Here is a 26,484-nt window from a genome sequence, read left to right on the forward strand (position 1 = left end):
TGGAAAAGAAAACTCTTAAGTGCTTCATTTTCAGGCTCTTACAATGTCCTATTGGAGGTGACAATTAGTGAAAGAGAAGAAGAATCTAGCTCCTAACACATTTAGAAATTTTCTTTTTTTTTTTTTTTTTTAATTTTTGGAGGGGAGGGGATTGATGACAACAAAACAAATAATTTGTAAATATTAGCTTTTCCCTATCTTTATACCAAGGAACTGCATGGTACTAACATAATGACAAGGTTTTCTATGTGGATTTTTTCTAATTCTCTCTCTCCCCTTGCTTCTGTCAGTGTGAAGCCCACACTAAGCATTAACAGTATTAAAAAGAGCGTTATCTATTAGTTCAATTAGACATAAGACATTTGCTTTCCAATGTATTTGAAGACTGATTTGATTTGGGTCCAATAATTTAAAAATAAGAGAGCAGAGCTGTGTACAGAGCTGTGTACAGATATCTGTAGCTCTGAAGTCTTAATTGCAAATTCAGATAAGGATTAGAAGGGGCTGTATCTCTGTAGACCAAAGGTATTTGCTAATACCTGAGATATAAAAGTGGTTAAATTCAATATTTACTAATTTAGGATTTCCACTTTGGATTTTGATTAAGCTTTTTGGTTGAAAACCCCATGTTATTAAGCTGTGATGAGGGGAAAAAGCAACTCTTTCATAAGCCTCGCTTTAACGCTTTATTTAAAATAATTTATTTTGGACCTTATAAAGCTGCTGCAGTACTTAATTTAGAGGAAGGAAAAAAAACACAACACAGCAAAACAAACAAAATCATTGTCCAAGGCTTGTTGTAGCATTAAACTTTTGTTTTGTACACAAAGAAATATATTAATAAAAAGTGGTTTTAAATGCTTATTACCGAGGTGGTTTGTTTTGAAACAGGTTTTTTCACAGCAGTTTTTACACTTCATTGTGTACTATGAAAGACACGCTAAGTAGAGGTTGTCAGGTTCCCATCTGAAGTAGACTACTGCTGGGGAATGGAGCCATTTATGATGCCACTCAAGCAGGACTAATCTAGAGTAGATCTCTTATAAATAACCAGCCAACAAAAATGCCAAATCATTCTCTCTTTCTGATTGAAGTGGGTAGAATTGCTGTTTTAAAGAGCAGGAGATGCTCCTTATGAGGACATGTTGCAAGAATTGGTGAATCTCCTGAATGCAGTGGCCCAGCAAACTTCAGCCTTCTGGAGGAATCAAGGCATCATGTAGACAAGGTTTTTGAGAGTTATGCTTTGTTTTTCAGACTACCATTTGATAGACAGGTTCTCTCTAGTTGTGTTTTTGCATTATTGACTCTGACTGTTGTAAATCTCTTGTAAAACTTCACACTGTATGTGTGTTCCAACCTGCTGTAAGTGGTCTCCCTATATGGTGTAAATGCAGATTTATGAACCCTGCCTTCCCCACCCAGGGCTCCTGAGATCCCATCCTCCTAGCAAGGGATGGGCTAAAACTGCCTTTTGTGTTTCAGATGTGTTTTGGCAACACGGTGCTCAGACTTCCAGTCCTTATTTACATGGCTAGTCCTTCTTATGAATAATTGAACTTCTGTATATTGCTTATGGAAAGGAAAAAAGACAAACCGTTTCAAAGTCATGTCCTCCCATTAGGAAATAGGTTCCTGCTTAAAAGAAAGAATACTTGTAAATTTTGGAGGCTAGAGTGACTTTTCCCTGTTTATGCTTAGGTGTCAGGAGTACATAATTAATTTAAAAATCATAATTCTGCATTATTGATATGAGGGACTGGGAGGGTAAGTAGGAGAATACTTCTGGCTCCAAGGATATGCCAGAATTTGCTGATTAACTTGCCTCTTATTTTGAAAACTACCTATGGCTTCAGGGACTCATCAAATCTGGAAGGCACCAATTCAGTGCCCAGTACAGAGTGCAGCCAGCGCTGGTGCTGTTGTCACTCACAGTGCACCTTTGCCATGCCAGCATCTACACTCTTGGCTCTTTTGGAGGAAAAATGCTTGGTGAGAAGTAATCTCTGAATGAATAACCACCCCTCACACTGTTAAGGTGTAAGTGAGGTTCAGTGTTCACCTGTTTTTAAGACTAGAGCAGTTTTGTCAAGTTTGCTTTGTTTCCGTCATCTTGCATTTAGTTTCTTGCAAATTTCAGATTGACTATTAGCATAGTTCCTTTTATTAAAAAAAAAAACCAAAAAAACAAAAAAAACAACAACAAACAAGACAGATCAAATAATTAGTTATAGAAAAACTTGAAGGGTGATTGCTAAGAAAATACAAGAAACACCGTCTGTAGAATTTTCTACAAAAATATTTATAGGTAAATGTTTGTTCTGGCTTTGTACTAGATTAAGTGTATGAATTCATTCCACAAAGATGACTTAAAGGTCCTGTAAAATCATTATGTGGGTGATATATTAATGTTTTCTAGGACTTTGGATGTTTTCTGGAAGTTGCTAGTGCCTAAATAGTTGTGCATATAACTGCAGTTAGGTATTTCCTAATGCATCTTCAAGCCATGTTGGTTAGTGTTCCTGGCAGGTCAATAATAAAGGGAAAATAATAAAAATTACCTTTCTGTAATTGTTGTTTGATAAAGGTATTTTCTTATTTCATCTGTCTCTAGATTAGTTTTGTGCTGGTATGAGTCCATTCTGACTCTATTGAAGCAAATCTTTCAAGTCCAAAGTTGGTGATGTAACTAGCAATAACATTTGGCCCAGTGTAGTCATAAGCATCCATCAAATAAAACCTGTGGACTAAGAACAAGTAAATTCTCATACCTGTATCGAGGTGCATGCACTATTGTCTGATGTGAAGATCAACAGGTAAATAATGTTGATACTGTTACTGAGAAGACAGGACAATAAGTATTTTGATACAGTGGACAACACCTTGGGGAAAACATAGGTGTGGGATCAAGTGGCAGAGACAAGTTATACCACATGTCCTTCAAAATATTTGAATCTATGGTTTTGGGATGAGCAGATTTGCAATAAACTTTCCTTTAAAGAATACTTATGACTTGGGGGAAAGAGGAATGCTAAAGCAGAATAGTTTCTGCCCTAAGTAAAGACTCTGAGCAATGACTGCGAGACAGCCAAGTGCGACACCGAAGGTGATGGTAGGATGTGCTCATTCAGTGCTCAGTGCTCATTGCTGAGCTACTGGAGGCTGGTCAATGAAAACAGACAAGTGATAGTAACTTGAATATTGATGTAATTTCTTTTGGTCTGAGTTTAACATTTGTATAGAACTTCTCTGGTAAAATGGCAGTGAGTTGTTCAAAATGGTTCCTTAAAATAGAGTTCATTAAAGGTTCTTGTCTTTATCCTACTTTTCAACATTTCTCCTTTTTCAGGTACTCTACATATGTATTATCTGTCTGTGTATTTTTATGACTTTTGGCCTACTGCAGGTTTGTTGTATACAAAATGTCTTAGGGTTCATAGCTCTGTCTCTTGTTTACATTTTTAGCATAGAAATAAGCAAGAATTAGCCTGTCTCCAGCACCAGAAAATGTTCTCTTTTGTGTTGGGCAGCATCACAGATCCTCTTTGTGTCTGGCTGTTACTTTTCTCTCAAGGCAGTCAGTAAGATACAATTGAGTGTCATCAGTATGATAGCACTTAATATAATATGCTGAATTGGAATGATAATCCCTTATAGCCAGGCTTGTATTTTACCTGTTGCCTCTTATGCCTGAAATAAATGGAGAAATATGCAAAGGCCAGTCTCTTCATTGGCACAAAAAAATGAAGATAAAAAAAGCAGAATGCTTGTGTTAAGGTCATATTTAAAAAGAAAAAACGAAGAAAAAACAAACCAAACGACACAAACCCCTTTGAAGTTAGGGAATAATCTTTTGACGTCAGAAAATTCCAAGGAGGGTTGCTTGAATAGCTGTTGACCTTTACAGTATAGTCAAATAAAGAACATCTAGTACTTGCATTGACTATTCAGGTCTGTGGCCAAAAAGTCGTTAAATGTTCCACATTGGAAGGTGGCAACTCATTACATTTCAGGCTGACTTGGGACAGAAATTTGAGTTATTTTCCCTAATTATGGATGTCTTGCCTTTGTGGTGAAAGTAACTTGAGTCCAGCTTTCAGATTTCAGCCTAGCTATTAACACAGTCTTAAAGGTGTCTCATTTGACTTGGACAAGATGCTAATATCTGAAGATCTCCTAGAGATCTTGGTAGCTTTGAAAAGCCAATCCACCTCTTCTAAAATTGGAGTCAGCAATGAAGCCATGTAATTCATTAAGACTTTGCTGTCTGCAGTGTAAACTTATTTCATTTTTCATTAACAATAAGTGCTGAAATTACTGCATCAGAATATTACTATTTCTTACATTTCTCCATATGAGTTACTCTGAACTAATCACAGTGCATTTATCAATTTTCACAATATTAGCAACAATCTGTTAGTTGACATTTAAGTCTCTCTTGCCAAAGTATCAATCTCCAAGGCTGAGAAATAAATCTGTTTCTTTGAGTAGCAATGTGAGACACTGGTAAGCATTTAAAAAAAGGTAGACAGTGTTCAGCTACTAGTACTACTAACAAAGGTTTTGTCTTCTTGAGATTTATTCTGGGGCAAAAGGCTGAATTATTTTCTAAATGGGTGTTCTTAGTTCTTGTTGAGAAAAGGTAGTTTAAGGTGCAGAACCATTCTAATATACTTGTTCTGTATCTTTTATTGAAAGTACCACTTTCAGCAGCTGCATCTTTCCAGAGCTAAGTGAAACTGCTTAAAATACTTCAGTGTGTAAAATTGCCTGATAAACCCTTCTAACTCAGAGCTTTCAGGTGGTGCCCCAGGAGCTCCCAGTTACTGATGTCAGTAGCCAATATTTCTGCATTAGATTGCTGGGAATGCAGGTAACACACATTAAGCACCCTCCAGCTTCCGCATTTATCAGTGGAATGGGTTTACCTTGAAATACTGTACACAGCTATAGGTAAACAGAGAAGAATGTGGTGAGAAGGTACACAGGAGAAGGATTTATACCAGGAAAAGTTGCATCTGCTTTGTTCAATGAACAAAAGAAAATAACGCTTTGAAAGGCTGCAAGTATTAGCGCGTTATTATCACATCCTACTTTCTGCAGGCAAAAAAAAAAAAAAAGAAAGGAAGTTTAAAGGACAAAAAGAACTTTTCTGAGAGACACAAATCCTCTCTCTACTATCTACGTATTTAGCATAGATGATGTGGTTTGTGTGCTACAAGTGCCACGGCTATTTTGTCTGTCTGGCGCGTGATGCGTTTGCCAGATTAGAAACATTAGTGCCCTCTATTGTTCATCAGAGAACTGCAAATATTTTTACAGATGATGATCCTTATTATCGTTCTTGGTATCAAACAGATTTTAACAAAACCCACGCACAATATAAAGGCATACTTCCTTGATGTGAAGCCATGCTTTCTTCAGCTAAACTGCTTCATCGAGAAGAGTGTATATGTTTTTTTTGCTCTATCAACATTCTGCTACAACTTTTTCTGCTTTATGAAATGCAATAAAATAAATTATAATCCCCACTAGGGGAGAATGTCTATAGAAATCTATAAAAATAGATATTCTTTTTGCTCATATATTTGCTGACAAGTTCACTTTCTGTGTGTATTTTTTTAGTAGCAAAGGTATTTTTAATCAAGCCGTTCTCAAGTGTCTGAAAATGTTTTGAAATAAATATTGCCTGTTTTTCCCTCAAAATTATGTTTTATTTCAAGAAATTGGACCTTCATTATTTTTATAGGCTAGCAGAAACACGAGAGAGTGCAACTTTTCATAAGAACAATAGAAAAATAATGTGGCCAAGCTGTGGTGTGTTTTCTTTTTTTTTTTTTTTTTTTTTTACTACATTAAAGTGAACTGCAAGAATGACAACTTCATTCAAGCAGATCATTTGGAATTACATTAAACAGCTGCTATTAAACAGCTGACAACAAAGGAGACCATTTTGATCTCGACAGCAGAGAGATTCGAGCAGCATGCTCCCTCAGTGATGCTATGAAGAACACATTGTGCTTTTGTATACCAACACGCAGTGTACTCCCCACTGTGCTTGTTGCCAAACACCGTTTTTTCAAATCACTTTGTATTCAGTCAGGGATCCGGGAAGTCCAAATCCAGCCAGACAAATGCAGAACAGCTTAGTTGAAGCAGCTTTAACAGGTGCCATCAGCACAGACTTGTCGAACCAGAGAGACAAGGCAAACAGCTATGGAGTGGTGGTCAATAGGGTGTGGATTTGCCCCTCTGCACACGGTGGCACGGGGTACTAAATAGATTTGTTGGCACAGAGGCTGGTTTGTGGCACTTGGGTAGAGGGGAGGGAATGTGACAAGAAAAATACGTGGTCACTCCTTACAGACAGAGCCTGCTAGACTTTTATGCTCCCATTAATTTGTTCTTCTCAGTCGTGCCAGACTCCGAGTGGACCAGAATAAAATGAGTGTCCCTGTAAAGGGATAAATGCAGTGAACGTAGCACTGATTTAAGAGGGTGCTTCCCATGCTTGAGATAGTTGACTGAAGGATGAGGACTAAAATAAGAGTGGAGATAATTGGATCAGTTCTTGTTTTATGCCGTCCTTGTCTTTCAGGGTACGAGAGGCATCCCTTCATTATATCATTGTAATCTGCCATTACTCGTAATATGCCATGTGTGTTGCCCACAGAGCTGTGTTACCCCTTCCCAGTGTGGAGCTGTCCTGCACTTTCAGTGTCTTTTCAGCCATAACCTTGACCCACTCCTGCTGACCTTCTTCTGGAGGTATGGATTTTTTCTCAGGTGGTGTAACAGTGACAGGAAATAGGTTACAATACTTAAAGCAATTGGTTATTTTACCATTTTCTTTAAGTAAGGACATTGTGTAGTGGTCTGTGAATACAAAGGGACATAGTTGATCAGTGAACTAGAATATGTTTTACTGCCTTCTAGCAAAGGAGGGAAAATCCAGCAAATGACTTGGTAAATGTTCAGATTTGAATTTCAGTTTGAAATTTAATATTTACAGTATTGAAGAAATATGAATCTTTAGCCCCCTGAGAAATTTTGCAAGGCATTAAACTAAATGTTTATGTTAGGTCCTTAGTTTTTGTTTTATATCTGTATTTATATCAATAGTTCTTGTCACTTTCACAGAAATTATGTGAAAAAAGATGTGAAAAGTTGTCAGATGTGGCTCTGCCAGTCACATTTTGCAGGTTTGTTTTAAAGAACACAAAGTATCGGTAAGGATGGAAATTAGAAGCTTTGCATTAGAAGATGCTTAGCTGGGCCACAAACTGGACACTTTATTTTACTGTAAGAAAAATTCTACTTTTATTGTTGCTGTCATACTCATGATGGGTAAAACCAGGAAGGTGACCTGGACAGAAGTGTTTGGAAATAAATGATTATGAGGAGTGTCTGTCCTCTGTTCTTTGTCACACAGAATAGAAAGCGGTGAATTGTGCCCATGTTGGATGTGTGCATTTCCACTGTAGAAGAAAAAGAGTTTAAATCGGACTGTAGTCATGATGAACTGTGTATCTTGAGTTAAAAAATCCTTGTGTGGAAACTTTTGTTTGCACTTTATGCAAAATAATGCAAGCTGCATCATATATGAGTTACCTCAATGGTTAATTCTTCCCCTTTGTTTCATGATGTCTCTCAGCTGCATTTGTCTGAAGAACTGTCTTACCTGAAAACCATTGTCCTATGTGTAATTCATTATTTCTCATCAAATTAACTCTCTCCTTGCTGAGTTAGATTCTTATGATGCTTGTATGTTTGTGGTGGAGTTGAGTGTTATCCTTAAAAGCAGTGGTTCTTGGCTGGTAGCAGGTGAACCCATCCTCTTGGGCTCAGCCTCAGGGGCAAGGCTGTGCCTCCTCACTGCTCAAGGCAGCAGAGAAGGTGGGTGGAGTTTTGCTCTTAGTCTTTGCAGAAAGCCAGCTAGGTATTTCTCATTTACCTCTGACTTCTTTTCTGCTGGGCCCAAGATGTCTCTCTTTCTGAGTTGGATTACATTTAGTGAAACACAAGTCTGTATTGATGTGAAAAGAAAGCATTTACTGAAATCAAGCATTATTATATGACATTATTAAGCCAAGTATTTACGTTTACAGAGGTCTGCCCACATGTTATGTCTGGCCCCATGCAATGTCTTGTACGTTTCTTTTTAGCCAATAAGGAAAAAAACCCTGTAGAGATGACATTAAAAATCAAGTAATAAGCAAATAAAAATCTTAAAGAGATCAGGCTGAAAACGTCTAAAGCAGCCTTGTTTCTTCACGTGCTTTTGTATTGGCTTCAAGTAATTTGTCTTTAACTGATACATATTCTTCTCAACATACAGCTCAGTGTTAAGGAGTTGACATTCAATGGCAAGCCACAATAAGGCTGAAAAGGCAGCATCATGAATAGTGAACTCTCTCTTGGTTTCCTTGACACCTGCATAGTGCATACTGCCAACTATGATAAATGGAGCAGAAATATAGACACTTACTAAAAAGATGGAGCAGAAGTTAAAGGCTGGAGTGAGAGACATAGAAAGATGTATGCTTGATCTCACTTGGAAAGGGAAACAAATGGGTAGGGGAGCAAGTGAAGTTGAATGACATCTTGAAGACAGGAAAGGACTGAGGCTGAAGTGGCAGGAGGCCAGCAAGAAGAGCAGATGGGAGGTGGGACAAGTTTATTACCAAAGAGGCCATTGGATGGTAACAGTGCACATACTGCTAGAGAAACAGATGAGGTGAGCTGATAATTTTTCTGAATTCTATCTCGATGAGTTTCCTATTCAATTTCCTCATTTCTTGAACTTGGTATACTTTTTGGGAAACTTCCCTGGCAGATGGAAGAAAACTGTGCCATGCAACACTCAGAAAAGCTATCATCAGAAAGACGGCAGAGGAGGAGCGGGGAGTTGAGCTGTTTTCCAGAATATTTGAACTGGTGATACAGAATATTTTTATAAATGGGAAATATTGTGTTTGTAATTCTAAACTATTGCCCCTGGAAGAGAAAAGTAACATTAGAGAAGCATATTTTAATAAAGCTGAATTGGCCAGAACAGTTTTCCCCTTACTGTAGGGATTAGAGAAAATGTACCATGTTGTTTGGCTTGATAGTGGCCACTATCATTTTACAAATCTTGTGTAAATTGACAGATGAGTGAGTCTGACCTGATGCTGGGAAAAAAACCCCAACAAACCAGCTGACCTTGTAAAAGCCCCAAAGAGCAGAAGAAATGATGTTTTGCCTGCAGGGCTCATTAATTAGTTGAATTTCTCATCTAATCCTTCTGGGTCAGCTGTGTTGCTTAGTCTACTCCAGAAGGGACAGGCTTGTAGAAACCATCCTGACAGGTATCTTCAAGATGCAAAACACAGGCATAAACTGTGTATGCATTCAGCAAGGTAAATGCTACAACTTCTATCCTTGCATGTTAATGAAGGGATAGAAGTAAGGGCTTATTTTCATTTGGATAGTTACAGCCAGCCTTTTGGATTATCTGATTTGAGATTAAAATAAACCTTGGACCAATCTGTGGAAAAATATTTCACTTGGTTTCTTTTCTTCTTTACTCAGCTACCACCTCTTGCTCCCATCTGTACTAATTGTCATTTTAATAAATTGACAAAAATAAGTAGTTCCAACAATATAGTAGCGTGTGATAGCTCATAGTATCTCTGATGCTACAGTCTAGAAAAGTGTTTCAAAATACTGACATATTAGTAGCAATTATTTAATTCTGTCCTATGTTTTATTTTTGTCACAGCAAGTGTAAGGACTAAATTTTGCTCTGCACTGCACCCTATTCCCATGCTTTGTATGAAGTTTGGGCGTATGCCTGCACAGTTGAAGGTAAAAGTGATCTGTCACCTTGACAGAGTTTGAGGGATCTGCAGTGTTTTAGGACAATGGAATGCCTTCTTGGCAATAAAGCCATTCTTGATGCTAAGGATAATAAAAGTTGGCTGTTCCCTTATGAGCACTTGAAGAGGCAGAATGCACTCCAGCCTCTTGCTCCAGCTCATGCAAAGACAACAACCACAGAAGCTTCTGGTGCATCAATATTAGTAAAATTTAAAACAATGGGCTGCTTTAAGGAGCTTTGGGTTTCCTTTGAATCCGAGTAAGTGCTCTGCCTTCCTCACTGTCTCTGTGCTTAACTGCCTTGTTTTTTGGCAATAGTAATATCATTTTGTGTTAATGTGATGATATTCATGCCTGTAAATCTTCAAAACTGTGTGAGTGAGAAAAAAGTAGAGAATCACTACTCATTGCAACCACCTCGAGGGAGAAATTCAGCATTTGTTCAACAGCAAAGAATAAACTTACCTGGAAATTCAGGACAATTAAAGTATAAGGCAGCAGTTTAAAATTCAGTGTGCTATGTAAAAGCATATTCTGCTTTAGGATATACTATTTGGGCAAAAAGAGGGACACTCTACCACTTCCCTCTCCATGCTTGCTACTCCAGATTATTTCTGTGTATACAAATACACACAACGTGTGAATAACCCCCTTCACTATGAAGTTTCTTGTACTTGAGATTGAGGCCTATTTTGTTACCTACCTATTTGAGAGCAAGAGAGGGACAAGAAGACAGATACAATGTGTAAGTGCGCATATGCATATATATATATATATAAAACGTAAAGCCAGACTAAAGCCAAAGTGTCTACAGAACCGTGTAACTGTAATTTTTCCTTGCTGTTTAAAGCCCTAGCCTGTATTATAGCTGGCTTAAGTCCTGTCATAACACAAGTTTGATCTGGAGGTTTCAGCCTTGTGCAGGTTTTTTTCGTGTCATTTCTAACTTTTAAATCAGATGATATTAATTTTGAAGGAATTAGCCGGAAATGTCCTCGTAGTGCAATGAAATGGCATGAGTTAACCAGCCTAGCTTCTAAAGGTTTTCTAATGAAAACCGAGGTGATATGAAATTTCCATGATAAAAGGCTCTATAGGTTTCATCTGCTGTATTAAATACCAGCCTAAAAGGGATGGCGGGAGTCACAAATGGTTGACTAGATATTATCTACTTTTACATTCCAGAGACACTCCTTTACGCTCCAAACAAAGCCTGAAAATCTAGAGGGTTCGGACTGTTTTCTTCCTTGAGGCTGGCGAGCTCCTTCAAAGTCTCGATCGCTTTTTCTTGTAATTTATTGTTATTCTCATACCCGGCTCCTTTTCGGCTTGCCGTGCGAGGGTGTCAGGCTGTGGCGTGGCCAGGTGTTTGTGTGACCGCCATCCCCCAGGGCCGGGGGATGGGGGGGGACGCCAGGAGGTGTTGAGTGCTGAATGTTAAGCTCGTTCCTTTGTATGGCTTAGAAAATCTCTGTTGTCCGGAATTGTACAGATAAGGCCAGGCCCATTTGCTTCATTGTCAGGCAATGTAGCTGAATAGAAATGCAAATGTGACATAAGGGGACTGCGCTGGGGAGGCGTTTGCTGTTACCTCCTCTAACAGTGCTCCTGGCTGTTGGAAAATTCCTGCAGAATCCAAGGGGTATGGGGGGGGGGGGGTGCTTTTTTGTTTTTGTTTTGTTTTTTTTTTTTTTTTTTTTAATAATTACCTATAGGTTCTAGGGAAGAGTCTCCTAAAGAAAATGCCTCTCCCTTGCAGATGCTTTTATTTTTATGCAGTGGAACGGCTCGGTTTTAACTCCCTTATCAAGAACTGCATGCACTGCCCAGACTAAATTGGGAGCATCTCCACACTGTTTGACGAATAGATTTTTTGTAAACTGATTTAGCCTTTTCATTGTTTGCGTTTCATTATATAGCAGACTTCGTGTCACAAAATCGGTATTCATTCAAAATAGAGAATTTAGAGATAGGACTGTAGCCAGATAAAAAAATATTGCACAGCTCAGGTCTATTAACCATAGAATAATAGCAAGTCAGTGATCCAAGGGGTAGTTCTTCTGCAGGGAAGGGCTAACATAACTGAGGTCAGGAGTCAGACCTCAGGACTTCAAATGGGGCTGTCACCAGATTCACAAGTAAATCTACTGGGAAAACAGGGAGAATGAAGGAACCTTGCAGGATAAGGAGAGAGAAAGGCAGCCCAGCTCTTTCATCTTAAATCTGAGGCTTCTCAATGGATGAAGAATAAAAGTCTGATTTGCTAAGTGCTTCACTTTATTCAAAAACTCCAAGTTGCATCTTCCAAAGCATGATTCGAGGATCTAACTCAATCAGGTTTAGAGAATTTATTTAGAAAAATAATATTAAAAGAGAGCCTATTTTTGTTTTTCTGCCAAATTCATTACTGAATAAAAGACTGTTAGCATTCTGAAAATATGTGTACTAAATGCAAACAGTGCTAAAGAATGCAGATGCAGCCTTTAATAGCACTGGAGAAGTTTATGCTAATACCTTGGGAGGAGATAATCTGAAGTTGGAGTAAATGGGTCAGTAGGAAGACTGAGTTGCAACTTTTCCTTTTGATATTTTATGTTTTAAAGCCTTTCCAAATTTTTAAGCCCATTGCTTCCTTGACAATAATAGAGAAATTCTTATCTGTCTCTTAACAGTCACATTGTAATGATTGTATGCAGAAATTGCTTTAGATTTTCTTGCTGTAACAGCTCCCTGGCATTATCCTCCAGCTTATAAACTGCAGCTGCTTTGGACATAGTCCTGGAAGGGTTCAAGGCAGGTAACAGCAAGGGTGTTCCCCAGGATATCAGTATTTCATTGGGTAGTATTGTTTGAACTCAGGCTCAGATAAATTGTAACCATATTATTCTGGGTTACCTGGTAGGTAAAGATAGTGCATTATGGCACTAGTGTTAGATCTGTTTTCTAGATGCACAAAAATGGATGTACTTTCAGGAATTCGGTAATCAGGAATCTGTTATGCAATGTTAAAGCATTGTAGGTAATCAGGAATCTGTTCTGTAGCGCTAAAGTATTGAGTGGGGCGTGTGTGCTGCTCAAGTCAACATGCATTTGCTTGAGAAAAGAATGTAAAATCAGACTGTCAACTGGAAGCTCCGTAAGCTTGGAGGAACAAAATTAATAAAGTGCTTTCTAACTAGAATGAAAGATGGAGACACTCCCTTCTGTATGCATGTCTTGGTTCAGCTTATTTTCTTGCCACCTCTTTTTTGTGCGTGAAGATACACAGGTAACCAAGAGCCTGTAATATAACACATTTCCTTGTGGTTTGTCTAGGTATAGGCACACACACAGACACATACCTGCAGTAATTGAACCAAATTGTTTGTGATACAAGTATCAGAAGTGCAGTAAGTCTAAAGGCTGTATTTTCTGGATCAATTCACACCTTGAGTGACTGCTTCAGCAATGAAATATTGACTGGATCTGCTTAAAAGTCATACTGCTATTTTATTGCTTTATTCAGCATAATCAGAATCAAATAATTATCATTCTTACTTTTCCTTTTTTTATCTGTGAAAGACAGACATTTATGTTGTAGGCAAGTTAAACTTGATTTCTGGAAATGTAACACCTGAAACAGGGGTGGAACTGGTGGGAGGAATAAGCAGCCTAATATGAAAACTGAAGTTTGCATGTTTCTTAAAAAATAAGCTATAAATTCAAATTTGCAAGTAAATTAATTAAGTTGAAAGAGCACGTACATAGTGTTTACACCTTAACTATTATACATGGAGCTAAAATCTATTGATTTGAGATTGAATAATTGAACAGGACTAACTGTCTGGTCAATAGAAGTGAAGCTGCTATAGGACAGAAACAGAGTTGATAATAGAAGGCTTCAGCTGCAGAAGGATGTCATTATGATTATATGCTGTCATTTGAACATACATACTAATAGAGCTAGAAAAAAAGGTTTTCATTGTATTAATGAAATGTAGCACAGGTATTTTTGTTAAAAGTGTGACTCTTCTGTATTGTATTAATGACGTTAATGTTCCCTTAAATGTTAGCATACAAGTGTACTGGAGATAGCAGGATTGCTGCACTTGTGTTGGTGTGCACTGGCATCTTGTTGGTGGGCATTCTAAACCTCCTACCCACCACTAAGGGGCAAGGAATATAGCAGTGGGCAACAGCATCTTAGTGATGCTTACATCAGGCCTTGGGCTTTCAGGGGGCTGGAGCTGAAGGGCCTGGGAAAAAAGCAATTGGTGATGAATTTCACTTTTCTTTCCAACTCCTGGAACCACACAGTTACCATCTGGAAGCTGTATATCCATGATAATCTGTCTTTTAAGTCTCTTCATCTTAATGGTTGGGAGAAGTACAAGGAGTTCTTAATCTCTTCCTGTGCCCACAAGTATGTGTTCAAGAAATCATGTAACCTGGAGCCTAAATATGCTTCTAAACAAAGTGTACATTTTTGAGTGCTCAGTCAGTCAGCTGATACAAGCTTTTAAAAAGGCACATATACCGAAACAAAAATCAGAGTTCTGTTACTACAGGGACAGGGTTCAGAGGCCTTCATGGAAGCCTCTACCTATTTTAGATCTGGGTGTCTAGAGATAAGAGTAGCTATTACTTTATGGGGAGCAAGAATTTGTTTACTCTTGAGCCTCTGAACTCAGCCTTTGTTACCAGTGGTTTCAGAACTGTTAATTTTCCATGGTGAAAGCTCTTTTCACCAGCACAATCAGGTTATCCTAAGCTAAGGACGTTTCACTAGTCTCATTTGTCTCTAGTATTAATTCTGTGCCAAATTCTTGCTTCCTAGGTCAGTGAAATTTTAGAAGAGAGAGAATCTCACCTCGATATTGGCGAGAACATTTATAGGCTGCTTTATTATATTGAATTGTTCCTTAATAGTTATGGATAACAGGACAATCATGTAGAAAGTCCCTACTTGACAAACTGACGGGAGTTTGTGATTTTCAGTACTTAAAATAGATGCTTTCCTGAGGTTGGTGTTTATTGTAGCTAATGTGAGCTTAGTTTAGCATTCCTTGCACCTTTAAAAAGAGCAACCCTTTTAATCCATTGTTTTAAAAAGCATGCATTACATGTCAGAACATAAAGACAGCATGTAGAGATAACCCTGATGTAAGTGATAGTTCCAGTCGTCTAGTGTATGGATAAAAGTTTTCCAAGGCTTCTGTTACTTGGCAGTTCAACATGATCTAGCTGTTTGTTAATCAGAGAACACATGACGAACAAAGGATGGAGAACAAAAATGTTGAAAAAAAGTGTTGTATAGCTAGAAGATGTACAGTGGGACAAGTAATGGGGGGGTAGGATTGGATAAAGCAGTCATGGAAACAATGAGAGGGCAAAATTTGTTTCACTTTGTTTCTTGTCACTGGAGTTTGTTGGTAAAGGGGATAACATTTTGTATTCAGGCAGAGAGCATGTTCTGTAAATCTCTTCAGTTACCCGTTCCCTGTGTGTCGCAATAGATTAAGTCGCTGTGTGATGATATGACACCGCCATCACTCGTCTTCCTGGGATATTGCTGGAGGCAACAACAAACCTGTGTCTTTGGCACATGTGAAGGAATTTAGTGCTTGAGGGGTTAAATTACACAGGCTCCCCTGTGGATCAGCTTATGCTTGGACAGTAATAATAGCAATAACATTAATAATAAAAATGCCAGAGCGAAGGGAGTGGAGGGGGAGCAGGGGGAGAAAAAGGCAGAAGAGTGATGGAAGATGGGCTGGGACTGTCGGGGGATGGGGGCAGGCAGGCTGGAGGATGCGTTCTGTACAGCAGGTGTCCCGGCTCCACGTCAGATGTCGTAGGAGCCTCTGCGACATGGACGTGCACAAATAGACGGCGCAAAACCTTTGAGGGTGGTTGGTGGTTCTGTGCATGTCTGCGCTCTTGCTTCAAGCCATGATATCCTAGGGCAGTGTAACAAGCAATTCATGTCAGCTCACAGTAATGATTATTGGTGTTTTCACCGGGGAAATATTTACGCTCCATCTTCTTCTTCTATTTTTAGCGTTTTGAGCTTGCAGTTAGGTAGAAGGGCAGGTGGGGGAGTGGGGAGAGACCCATTGAGGGACATGTCTCATCCCTCAATTAGATGGAGCTAAACCCCTATCTTGCTCAGGAATAGCTGCTGATGCTAAGTTTTCTTCTTTCACTTCTGGTTTAGTGGGATATTACATTTCACTGGAGTATAGGTGATAGAATGGGATGTATGTCAACTGGTATGTTTTGATTCTAATAGAAAGCATAAATGCATTTTAAGGAAGGCACTTTTTCATAGGTGAGGCCTCCAAAAAAAAACACCACCAAAAGGTAATATAAGTGCAGAATAAAGTGTTGCGGTTTTAGGTTTGCTATTTTATTTTTTTTAATTCCTGAATAGAAAAGCCATCACAGTAAAAGACAGCAATTTATTGCATTGATGGGAAAAAAAGAAAACAAAAACAAAACCAGCAAAACAAAACAGAAAACAACAAACAAAAGGAGAAATCTGAATTTCTCTTTCAGATTTGTTGTTTATCATAATAATCCTTCTAGTGAAAGGGGCTAATTTACTCTTTCTGTAGGAATATTTTAAGTGTGATTATCATAATATCACAGCTGCTGAAAAGGTCTAAAATAGGGCATTGACCTTGAACGTGTTCCTGCGTTTAGTATGTGGTGCTTAACATTCAAGAAACAATACAACTGCAACTCATTTATTAATGTATAATCTCAAAATGTTAACTCTTGCTCTGTAAAAACATGCCACAAGGATTGCAGAAAGCTTGCAGTATCCCATGAAGTACATGTGGTATTTTATCAGTGTAAATATGAATAAGATTTTCAAGATTTCTGCTGGGAATACTCCATAACTAAAGTAAGTTTTCCCTTTGGTACTGCACTAGTTTATGATTTAATTTTTACTGACATTCCACCAGTCATATTATTAGCTTCACAAAATGAAAGTGAAATAATCCTGTATTAATTAAACAGAGCAACTGAATTCCCTCAGTCATCTTATCCTTGGCTGTCTGAGACAGTAATGTACTTCAGTTTCTCTGAAGAAACTTACACTAAAAAAAGAGCTTGGGGTAGTAGTGAGATATCCATATTGAAGTGTGTGCCTGAATTATCTTTAGGGAGGAGACTTTTTTTTTTTGTTGGGTAACAGGCAATGTGCATGCAGCTCCCTTCTGTTGTTATTTTTTTCTTTTTCTTTCTCTCTCTTTTTTTCTTTTCCCTTTCTTTCTTTTTGTGAGAGGCTTTGGAAAAGGTGTTTCATCAAGAGAATAATTATTTATAGCAGTGTGAACAGATTATATTCTGTACCAGTGAAAGCAGTCATTTAAATAGCCATACCCATGCCCTTGAAAATAAAGCAAGGAGAAAATATGGAGTATTTATTTGAGACCAGATAAATTGAATGTAGTTCAGTAACATGGTAAGGCAATTGCTGTTATTTCACAGAGACATTTTTTATATGCTGGGATTGAATGTAGCAGCTAAAGCTAAAAGCCTTGCTCCATGTATTTGTGAACACACTGTGGAAGAGTTCTAAGGAGCATCAGAGATTGTGTTGCGTGAGCTTTTCCCCCTAAGATCAAAACAAAGAGTAATTAATGCTAAATACAGACTGAAGAAGCAGATGGCTTTCAAGTAATAACTTGATAGTACTTGTCCAACTATATACAAACAGGTGAGCAGAATTTGGAACTTCTGAAGCATTAGTTTTTTTTAATTCACTAGCAGCATAACCAGGGGTGCACCGAGTGCCTTCCAATGAGAAGCACAAACGGGGAGTAGACAGTGTCAATACTGTTCTAATGTTAATCTCACTGTAGCATTGAGTGAGATCACATCTGAGTTGTGTTTCTTTAATTAGTGATTGTGAATAAAAGAAGATCACATATTTGATGACACTTCAGTATTTATTTCAAACTCTTAACAATATAGTATTTTCCAGCTGGACTTTGAATAAGCCTCCATGGTATTGCAAATCTTTATCTAAAGTATGCTTATTCCCAAATAAATCCTTGGCAGCTACCAGACTTTCATATTCTTGCAGCTTCCCTGCTGGCCTGAGCTTCTTGCTCCTTTTGGTAAATACACATTTGACACAATGCGCTGTGAGGTCTCTGTGAAGTGCCACTGAACCTCACTTCAGTTGCCTTGAGGTGGTTATGCTTTAAGAATCTGGCTCTTCTGATGCCTTGAAATGTCTGTAGTATTTAGATGTGAAGATGCTTAAAGATGTACTGTTTGGCACACAGGAAAAATTAGATGCACAGAGAGACATGGAAATGTAGGTGCTGCTCGGCAATGCCCATTGACTGGTACAGGCACCCCTGATGATTTTTTTCCTTCCCCTCTCTTGATTCCGTTACCACTGTTTAGTATAGACTCCTTGTGGTAAGATTTTGCACTGTACATTTGAAGAAGTTATTGCAGATGTGTGTTTGCATGCATGTTCTTATTGTGTATTCCCTGACAAAATTCAGTAAACTGGTGCTGCCCCCCCCGCCCTTTCCAGCTACTGCTTTTATTTATTTCTACAGAAGAGCTTAAAATGAAGCTACAGTTATCCCCAGTTTATTTGCTGCAGTAATCTCTTTCTTATCTTTTTTCTTCCACTTTCCCCAAACTGATCTGTAACAGTGAAACCCAAGTTCAAGAATGTAGTTGGAATTCCAGGCCCCAGTCTGGTGGAGGTGACACTTTCAGTCCCTGGGGGAAGAAGCCAACTGCTTTGTTTATCAACATGCAAAGTACAGCACAGTATTTCTGGTTCTCCAAGAGGCAGCACTGGCAGGGCAGAGAGCTGCTTGCTCGGATGAAAGATGCTTGATAGAAAACTAGTGACGGCTCACAGGGAGGGAGGAAAGATGCATTTTTTGGGGGTGTAGAGGAGGGTGAGGGACAACAAGCTCACAAGGTAGTGGAAACTTGGGGAATGTGAAAACGAGGGCTTAGAGGAAGACAGACCGTGACAGGAGAGACCATCGTGTTTCAGCCCCTGAATATAAAATCTTAGGAGATAATGAACAAAAGTAGGAATGAAGCTAACCTGTGCTTCGGTGAGTTTCAAAATGGATTAGCTGTCAGATTTTCAGGAGGGTGTTTTCCAATGAATGTAATACAGAAAAGTGACCATATCAAATCATGCATGTACAGGGAGTAATTTATGGCTGATATTTATATAAGAAAAAGACATATACACGCAAAGATTTGAAAGCATTTTGGAATCAAAAAACTGAAAAATAGACATTTTGGGTATAAATCTATAAACAGACATACTCTTATATACTTATAAATCTATACACAGAGATAGTACAAACAATATATTTGTATTTGCATGTTTTGCCCATGTGCACATGTATATCATGTATTTTGAGTTTATATAGTCATACAGATAACTATACATAAAGACATCCTATTCAAGTTCTGATTTGATTCCAAAATCTACATTTATCAAATTGTTACTTAAAGAGGATGTTCTAACAGAGTAACATGATTTAATGCCTCCTGTTTTAAAATTTGGTAAAAACTGATTTTTTTTTTTTTGTCCCTGATGTTTCTACAGAGTACTTAAATTTTGCTCTACATTTCAGAGCTTTTTAATTCACTGCTCACAAGCAAATTTACATCTTAATTACAGAGTTCACATTTAACAATATAGACAGCATAATGCTACTGGTAATTAAGCTTTTGCTACCTGCTTTTATACAGTAGTCTGAGCTGTAGTTTCGCTGTGTGAGTTCTGATTCCTAAAGCTGCAAGTATTTATACCAGGTTTGTAGGAAGCAGGCCCAGTCTTCACATAAGGTTAAATTCAGAACGCTGGAATCTCTTTGCTGTAAACATACACAAGCATGTCATATTCCTGTATATGTTGGAATTTGGTTCTGTTGCTGTATATTTTTTGGTAAAATGCTGTGAGACAGATCTGGAGAGGGCATTTCTGTGAATAGTATTACTGCATTCTGAGGGTTCGCACTGATTTGTTTTGATCTAAAAGACTGCCATTTGCATCATGTTAGGGCTCCAGTCACAAAAGATTTTTAAAGAGTTGACCTGCATTCTAAGAAATTATTGTCTTTCCAAGTATCAGTTTGGCTTTTTTCTGGACAGAAACAGCCTGCATCTGTTTTCACTGGTAGGGACAGAAATGCTTTGAACCTGGAAAATATGTATGGTGCCTTAGTTCTAATATTAAGTAAAGGTGGTAGCTTTTGAGAAAAAAAAAATCATCCCATATTTATTACTGATACTTTCAAAACAGGATATTGTATGTGTTCCAGGGCAAACAGTGCCTCTAATGTCCCTAATTGAGTACATTCTTTGTGTTGGAGAAGTTTAATTAGGAATCTTTCATACGCCCGAGAACAACTCTGAGCTGGCTGTAAGCAGTGTTTTGCTGGAACCGGGCTTGGTGATGTTTATGCAGGCATGCCTAAATGGATATGTGTTTATTGCCCTTTTAGTTCAGCAGAACTTACTTTACAAAAAACCCTAACCCCCAAACACTGTAGAGGTCTAGGCACCCTCCCAGATTTACTACTGCAGAGTTACTCCAGTGCAGCCCTTATCTCATTAAAATGAGGCAGGCTCAGTTGGTCCACTCTAATCCCTGCACACTAACAGATGAAATAGATCAGTTCTGGATCTTTTCTTTCTCATTTCTAAATATACACATCTAAACATACAAATACTCGTATAGGAGCATATGCTTTATATGTATATAAATAAACACACGCCCCCATGCTGTATAGGAACACGCGTTCCTGTATTTGCTCCCAGTTGCACCCATTATGTTAAGGACTGGATTTGTGCTCGTTTTGTTAGGAAAGGTTTTTTTTTTTTTTTTTTTTTTTTTTTTGTTTTGTTTTGTTTTTTTAACTAAGTAGAAAGGAAACTTGAGTTTTAAATAGGAAATTATATATCTCTATATTAGATAATTGTGTAATTTTAATATGTTTTTATGTATAATATCATATATACATAGTCAAATTCCAGCCCGCTCCCCCTTTCCCCCCAAAAGCAACTCGCACAACAATGAAAAGTTGAGTTACCCAGAGGCTTCGGCAGGCCGCGCTTGGCGTTATAATTATTTGTTTTTCCCCGGCGCCGAGCAGTTCCAAAGGTTAGGGAAGCGGCGTTCAGGAGAGCGCGCCGGGAGCCGAGCCCGGCTGCCGCCACAGCCAAACGCCACGACCGGCAGCGGCGGCGGCGCAAACTTCATCCTCTACCTTTGCGCGCAGTCCTTAACCGGGAGCCTGCCAAGGTACCTGCCGAAGTTGGGGCCGGGCGGGAAGGGAAGGCAAGGCAAGGCAGGAAGCGGAGCGGGCCGCTCCCGCCGGTCGGTCCGGCGGCGCGGGCACGTCCGCGGGCTCTGCCCCGGCCGCCGCCGCCTCAGGCCGCTCCCCCGTCCCCACCCTCTACCTGCCGCGCGCCCCGCGCGCCGGGCCGCCCCGGCGCCCTTGGCGCCTGATTGGCCGCGGCCCCACCAATCGGCCGTCCCCCCGGGCCGGGGGGATGCATATGTACAGCCCTGCTGCATATTCATGAGCTCCGCGCGGGGCTTTAAGTCCTTGATTAGGCGCGCGGGCGAGCTTTTGGTCCCCGCCCGCCGCCGCCGCCGCCGCCGCGCCCGGAGCGCGCCCGTGCCAAGTGCGCGGCGCTCGGCCACGGAAACTTTGCTTTCACCGCGGGGGTGCACGGAGGATGGTCGCCGGGCGCACATGGATTCGGTAGAACTTTGCCTGCCGGAGCCGCTCTCCCTGCACTACGAGGAAGAGTAGGTACCGCTCCCCGCCCCCACCCCACCGCCGCACGCCGCCTGCCCCAAAACATGACAGGCGCCTAAGACGCCGCTGGCGCCGCTCCGGACCCGCGGCGTCGGCGGCCGGGGAGGCGGCGTGGGGCACTTGGCGGGGTCCGCGCCGCACGGCGTGTCCCTCCCCGCTCCTGCTGCTCCCTACAAAAGGCAGCCGAACACACTTTCTGAGGAGCCGCAGTTCTTGGCTGGCACTTCTCAGCTACCTGGCGGAGTGACTCCGGCGGAAAGCGTGGCGCCCAAACAGAACCGGGCGGTCTGGGGCTGAGGAGCGGCTCCTGAACTTGAGTTCAGCCTGCAGCCGGGATTAAATATTAGTATATCACGGGAGCTGCCACCGGTTCATTTTTCTTCTTGTCGAGCCACTTACGTCGCTGTGCCCCGTTGTTAGGCCGGGAATGACAGACGGGAGCGCCGAGGAGAAGCCCCGGCCGGCAGCCAGCATCGCCCCAGCCGCGGCCGCGGAGAGGCTGCACAGGAGGTGACAGTGTACTATAGGTAGATGCCCACTAGCTGTCCTTACTGCCTGCACAGTGCGTGGCTGGTGGTAATTAAGCCAGGCATGAAAAGTGAATTGCCGTGATCGCATGTTAGGGAAATAAGATGGGAAGTAACAAATAGCCTGGCTCGCAGGAATACAGTTTGGGAAGGGGATGTGGGGAAAACCCACTGTAGTGTTTTGGGGTAAAGAAAAGAAAATAAACGGAGGTAGGGTGCCCTCTCAGCTTATAGGTCATAGCTGTATGTATATAGTGTAAGATAGCTTCGTAATGTAAGAATGCAGTTTTCACAGCTTTTCCTAACAGTGACACATTTTTCGTAAAATACATAAAAAGATGATGAGTATTTTATGGTTGTGGGTTTTTTTCCCCCCTGTGGGTTTTTCAACCCCCCCCCCCCCCCCCAAAGGAGCTTTCTTGAATTTACCTTCTTACAGCTAATTTGAATGATTAGTTTAGATAAGCGTCTTAGAGTAGATGCATTTAAATGAAATCGGGGCACATGTCTTTTTGGCTCTGGTGCAAAATTCAAACTAATTTTTTTCTTCCTCTGACTCAATTAAAAGTCATCTCAAAACATTCTTAATATATTGTCTGAGTGCAGGGCTGGAGGCATGTGGGATTGAGTGGACACAGAAAAAGAACTAACATTCAGAAACATATCTGCTTCTCCATCTCATTTAATAAACACCAGTTTTACATGTTATTAATATCCATAATAACTGGGATTCAACTACATACTGTAACACACATATGCACATGCATAAGGACATACAAACAGATGAAGGAGTTTCTGTAGTTCTTATGGATGAGAGTAGCGAGGATTCAAGCTACAAATTGTCCGAACATTTTGGGAGTGCACAGATATCTGCGTAACCATCACTAGGTATGCCTTTTGAGGCAGAGCTTGTTAAAGAATGCAAAACTTAAAGCCAGCTGCAGTATTAGTTTTTTGCTCTTTCAGCAATAACAATAGCACTAATAATTACTAATAGTTAATAAGCTAACAGATGCAATAAATATATTTGCTCATTTTGACATGTGTCAGTTTAATAATTTTAAATAAATCACTGCATTCATAACGGGAAGTCTCCTTCAACCTTTGATTAAAATGTAACATTGACTAAAGGATTATATAGCGGAATTAATTTTACCGACTGTTTTAACAGTTGTCACAGCTGTTGAGAGAAGGAAAGGCAATTGAAACACTCAAAAAAAGCAGGGGGTTAGGGAAGGGAGAAAACAGAAGTAGTTTAGTAAATTTAAACACGGTCTCTGAATGCCAAACATAGAAAATTGAGGAGATTTGTAACTCCAGAAGGCTTCTGTGTGCTGTGTTTTGTGGCTCACTGTGTTTCATTCATTTGAACATATTGCTGCTTTCTCCGTTTCTCCATTTAAAAGTGTGCAATAATGTTTATATGTGAAACAAATTCACCTGTTCCCATGCATAGATTTTCATTTTACAACAGAACCGATGCAGTACTCTGATGACAAGAAATAAAGGTTGTGTAGAATGGCTGTAACATTTAAAAAGTGGACGTAGGTGTCACAGCATGTGAGTACTTCAGTGCAGTGATGGTTGGTGTACATATTTTATATTTTTCTAACCATTCTCATGTTGCAATGGTCTGTGGAATCACCCTGTGAGTCTGGCCGGGTTGTGTTTGTGTATGGATGAACACGAATGTGTGTTTTACTCACATGTACATATATTTGTGTGTTTGCATGTGCACTAGGTGATTGTGTGGTAAGCACAAAAGAGTTTATGTCAGTTTCACTCTTTAAAATATTTTGGCATAGCCTCAAATTGCTGAAGAATTTCTTTAGAAGTGTCTTTCATTCGTAAAGGCAGGAAAAGGGCAGACTGAAGAACGCTTCTTTGTGAAGTGGGAAGCAGCACTTGATTCCGCTCCACGGTTTCTCCAGACTCTGAAGGTCTTTAACCTCGCCCATTTGTCTTATTAGATAGCTTGTTACAGTCGTTCCTGAAAAATAAAGCCCCAGGCTGGTGTTCCGGTGGGTACCCAGTGTGTGGGGTGGCGCACAGCCCCTGCCTGGGCTCTCCCAGGGCTCTCCCCTTGGGCAGCAGGCAGGCCTTGGTCCCTTCTTCCTTCACTGTTTCCGGTCGTAGGGCTTTGATTTTTTGCTTCTGCTGCACTGCTGGCAAGTTTTTGAATCCTACAGGAAGTATAAAGGGTTTGTGCTGAAATGTCTGGCTGGCAGATTTTCCTTTACTGGGGCTTACCCCTCTTTTAGTGATGGGTGCTCATTTTAATGTGTTTATGGTTGTGCTCTTTCATTTACTGATCCTGGTGCGTTGCAGCGGTAATTAACCCATGTTATTAGCAAAGCCCTTGTGGATATCCATTAATTCTCTCGAATGGCAGATCATTTTTTCCATACTTTTTCCGCCTGTTTTTTCCTAAGAATCACTGTCCTTTTTCTGACGGACCTTAAGCTTTAACATTTCCTACAAATTTCTTTTTAAACTGAGGCAGGTAGAAGGGCATCATCCCCATAGTTCCATAATAAAGAATAACTATTTTCTTAACAAGCGGTTTTCAAAGATGCTAATGGGAAGCAAAACAACTGTGAGAATCTGTAGGGAACAATTTATTTAATTATTATTTTTCAAAACACATGCTTAATGATAAAAAAAGAGATAAGAATTTTCTTAGCATTTTTTTTTTGTGTAGCTGCATTAGCTGTTGTGAATATTTTAACGTTCATATTTTAATCAGATTTCAACTTAGTTAATAGCACTTTGGGCATTTAAAAAATATTGAGCCAGCAGAAAAATACTTGTGCTTGCACTGCTGAGAAAAGATAAGGGCCACCTCATTAGCCAACCCTACTTTTGCAATTAATTTCAAATACATGGTGCTATTCATCAAATAGAGACGGTAACTTGTCTATGATAATATTTAACAATACTTGAAGCCCACTTTGCTTAGAGTAGCTAAAAAGTATGATATGTCTATTCTCACAGATATGTCAGTCCACATGCTATGCTGCTATTTCTGTATGTTACAAAGTTACGATAGAAAAATTATGGTATAAAAATATGATATATTCATGATACAAGATTATTCATTTTACAGAACTGTTTTTAAAGGACTGACCCTGGGCCTGCAGGGAGGTTGCTTGCACCGCTCTGGAAGTATAAGTAGGAATGAAAAAAATGCTTATTTAACCTTTCAAGGAAGTATATAAAATAATTACTTTTTTGCTTAGAGTAAGTAAAACATATAGGAAAAGTAGGAAAAATATGAAAGAAATTCGTGTTCCTATTGAAGCCTGAAGTATCCTCTGTCTGTAAGATAAGCTTTGCTATGAATTCTTTTTCACAGCAAATTCATGGAAGGAAGAAACAATAAAATGTTGATCTGTTACAAGTGCATATGAGCCTCACGCTACCAAGCTCTCTAGAGGAAATCTCTGATTATGCTGGGCCAGTTTGTTCAGTTTTTATCTCTTTTACATCCACTGGCCTTGTATTAAATTGTCATTGTCCTAAAGCACATGAGAGAGAAATGAATTGCATTTCTCGACATGCTCTGACAGTGAAATATTTAGCCTCTCTGTCTCCAATCATACTCATATGTATGTTTGATAGTGCAGGGATGACACCAACAGTCGCTGCAGCTTGACACTCCACTTATTACACGTTCTTTTACATTTCGTGTATCGTCTTTTAGGCTCGACTTAGGGAGTCATACGTGCACAGTGCTATCTGTAGCAGCGTGTATGTATGTGGTTTTGTTTTGTATATTTTCATTTTGTGTGAAATCTTCTGCCTGTGCACAGCAAATTTTGTGTTCAAACATGTTTATATCCATGCCTCTGTGTGTGTTCCAGGTGTATAGCATATTCCTTATGCAGTTTTGGCAATGTACATCTATTGTCGTGTGTTAGCCACAGACATATACACAGTAAGTATATATATGTATGCAGAGCTATATAACTTCCCTCTGTGCAGTTGCTTGTCAAAAAGCAGCTGCCTTTATGTGGTTTTATGTGGGTTTTTTCTTATACACGAGAAAAGAGCTGGCCAGCAATGTAAAGTATTTACAGCTCATTTTGTATTAGGTTCTCCATGTAATCTAGCAGGTTTTGTATTGTACTCACAGTTTTGCTCTTAAAGGATGCTGTATTTTTTTATTAAAAAAATTCTCTTACAAGTAAATGAGAAGTCTAATATTTATTCACATTTCTATAAGTTTTGGCTGTCAAACAGATTTATTTTTTCAGCTAAGTATGTCCTTGGACACACAG

At 39.5% G+C, this 26,484-nt stretch overlaps 1 protein-coding gene across 13 annotated transcripts in view; it reads left to right on the top strand.

Annotated features, from left to right (window-relative positions):
* ESRRG (estrogen related receptor gamma) overlaps nucleotides 1-26,484 on the top strand; it is a 371,095-nt gene that overhangs the window by 191,659 nt on the left and 152,952 nt on the right. Inside the window, exon 1 of one of the 13 annotated variants that reach the window (XM_041476966.1) lies at nucleotides 21,542-21,667. The exons of 11 other annotated variants lie outside the window; for them this stretch is intronic. In XM_041476966.1, the coding sequence (XP_041332900.1) occupies nucleotides 21,612-21,667 (56 nt within the window). In that variant the 5' untranslated portion in view covers nucleotides 21,542-21,611. Of the gene's footprint in view, nucleotides 1-21,541; nucleotides 21,668-26,119; nucleotides 26,142-26,484 lie in introns of those variants that run through there. One more of the 13 variants, XM_041476977.1, reaches the window with a different exon arrangement.

The sequence above is a fragment of the Pyrgilauda ruficollis genome, unplaced genomic scaffold (assembly GCF_017590135.1).
Source record: "Pyrgilauda ruficollis isolate IOZ18807 unplaced genomic scaffold, ASM1759013v1 scaffold4, whole genome shotgun sequence".
Taxonomy (NCBI): domain Eukaryota; kingdom Metazoa; phylum Chordata; class Aves; order Passeriformes; family Passeridae; genus Pyrgilauda; species Pyrgilauda ruficollis.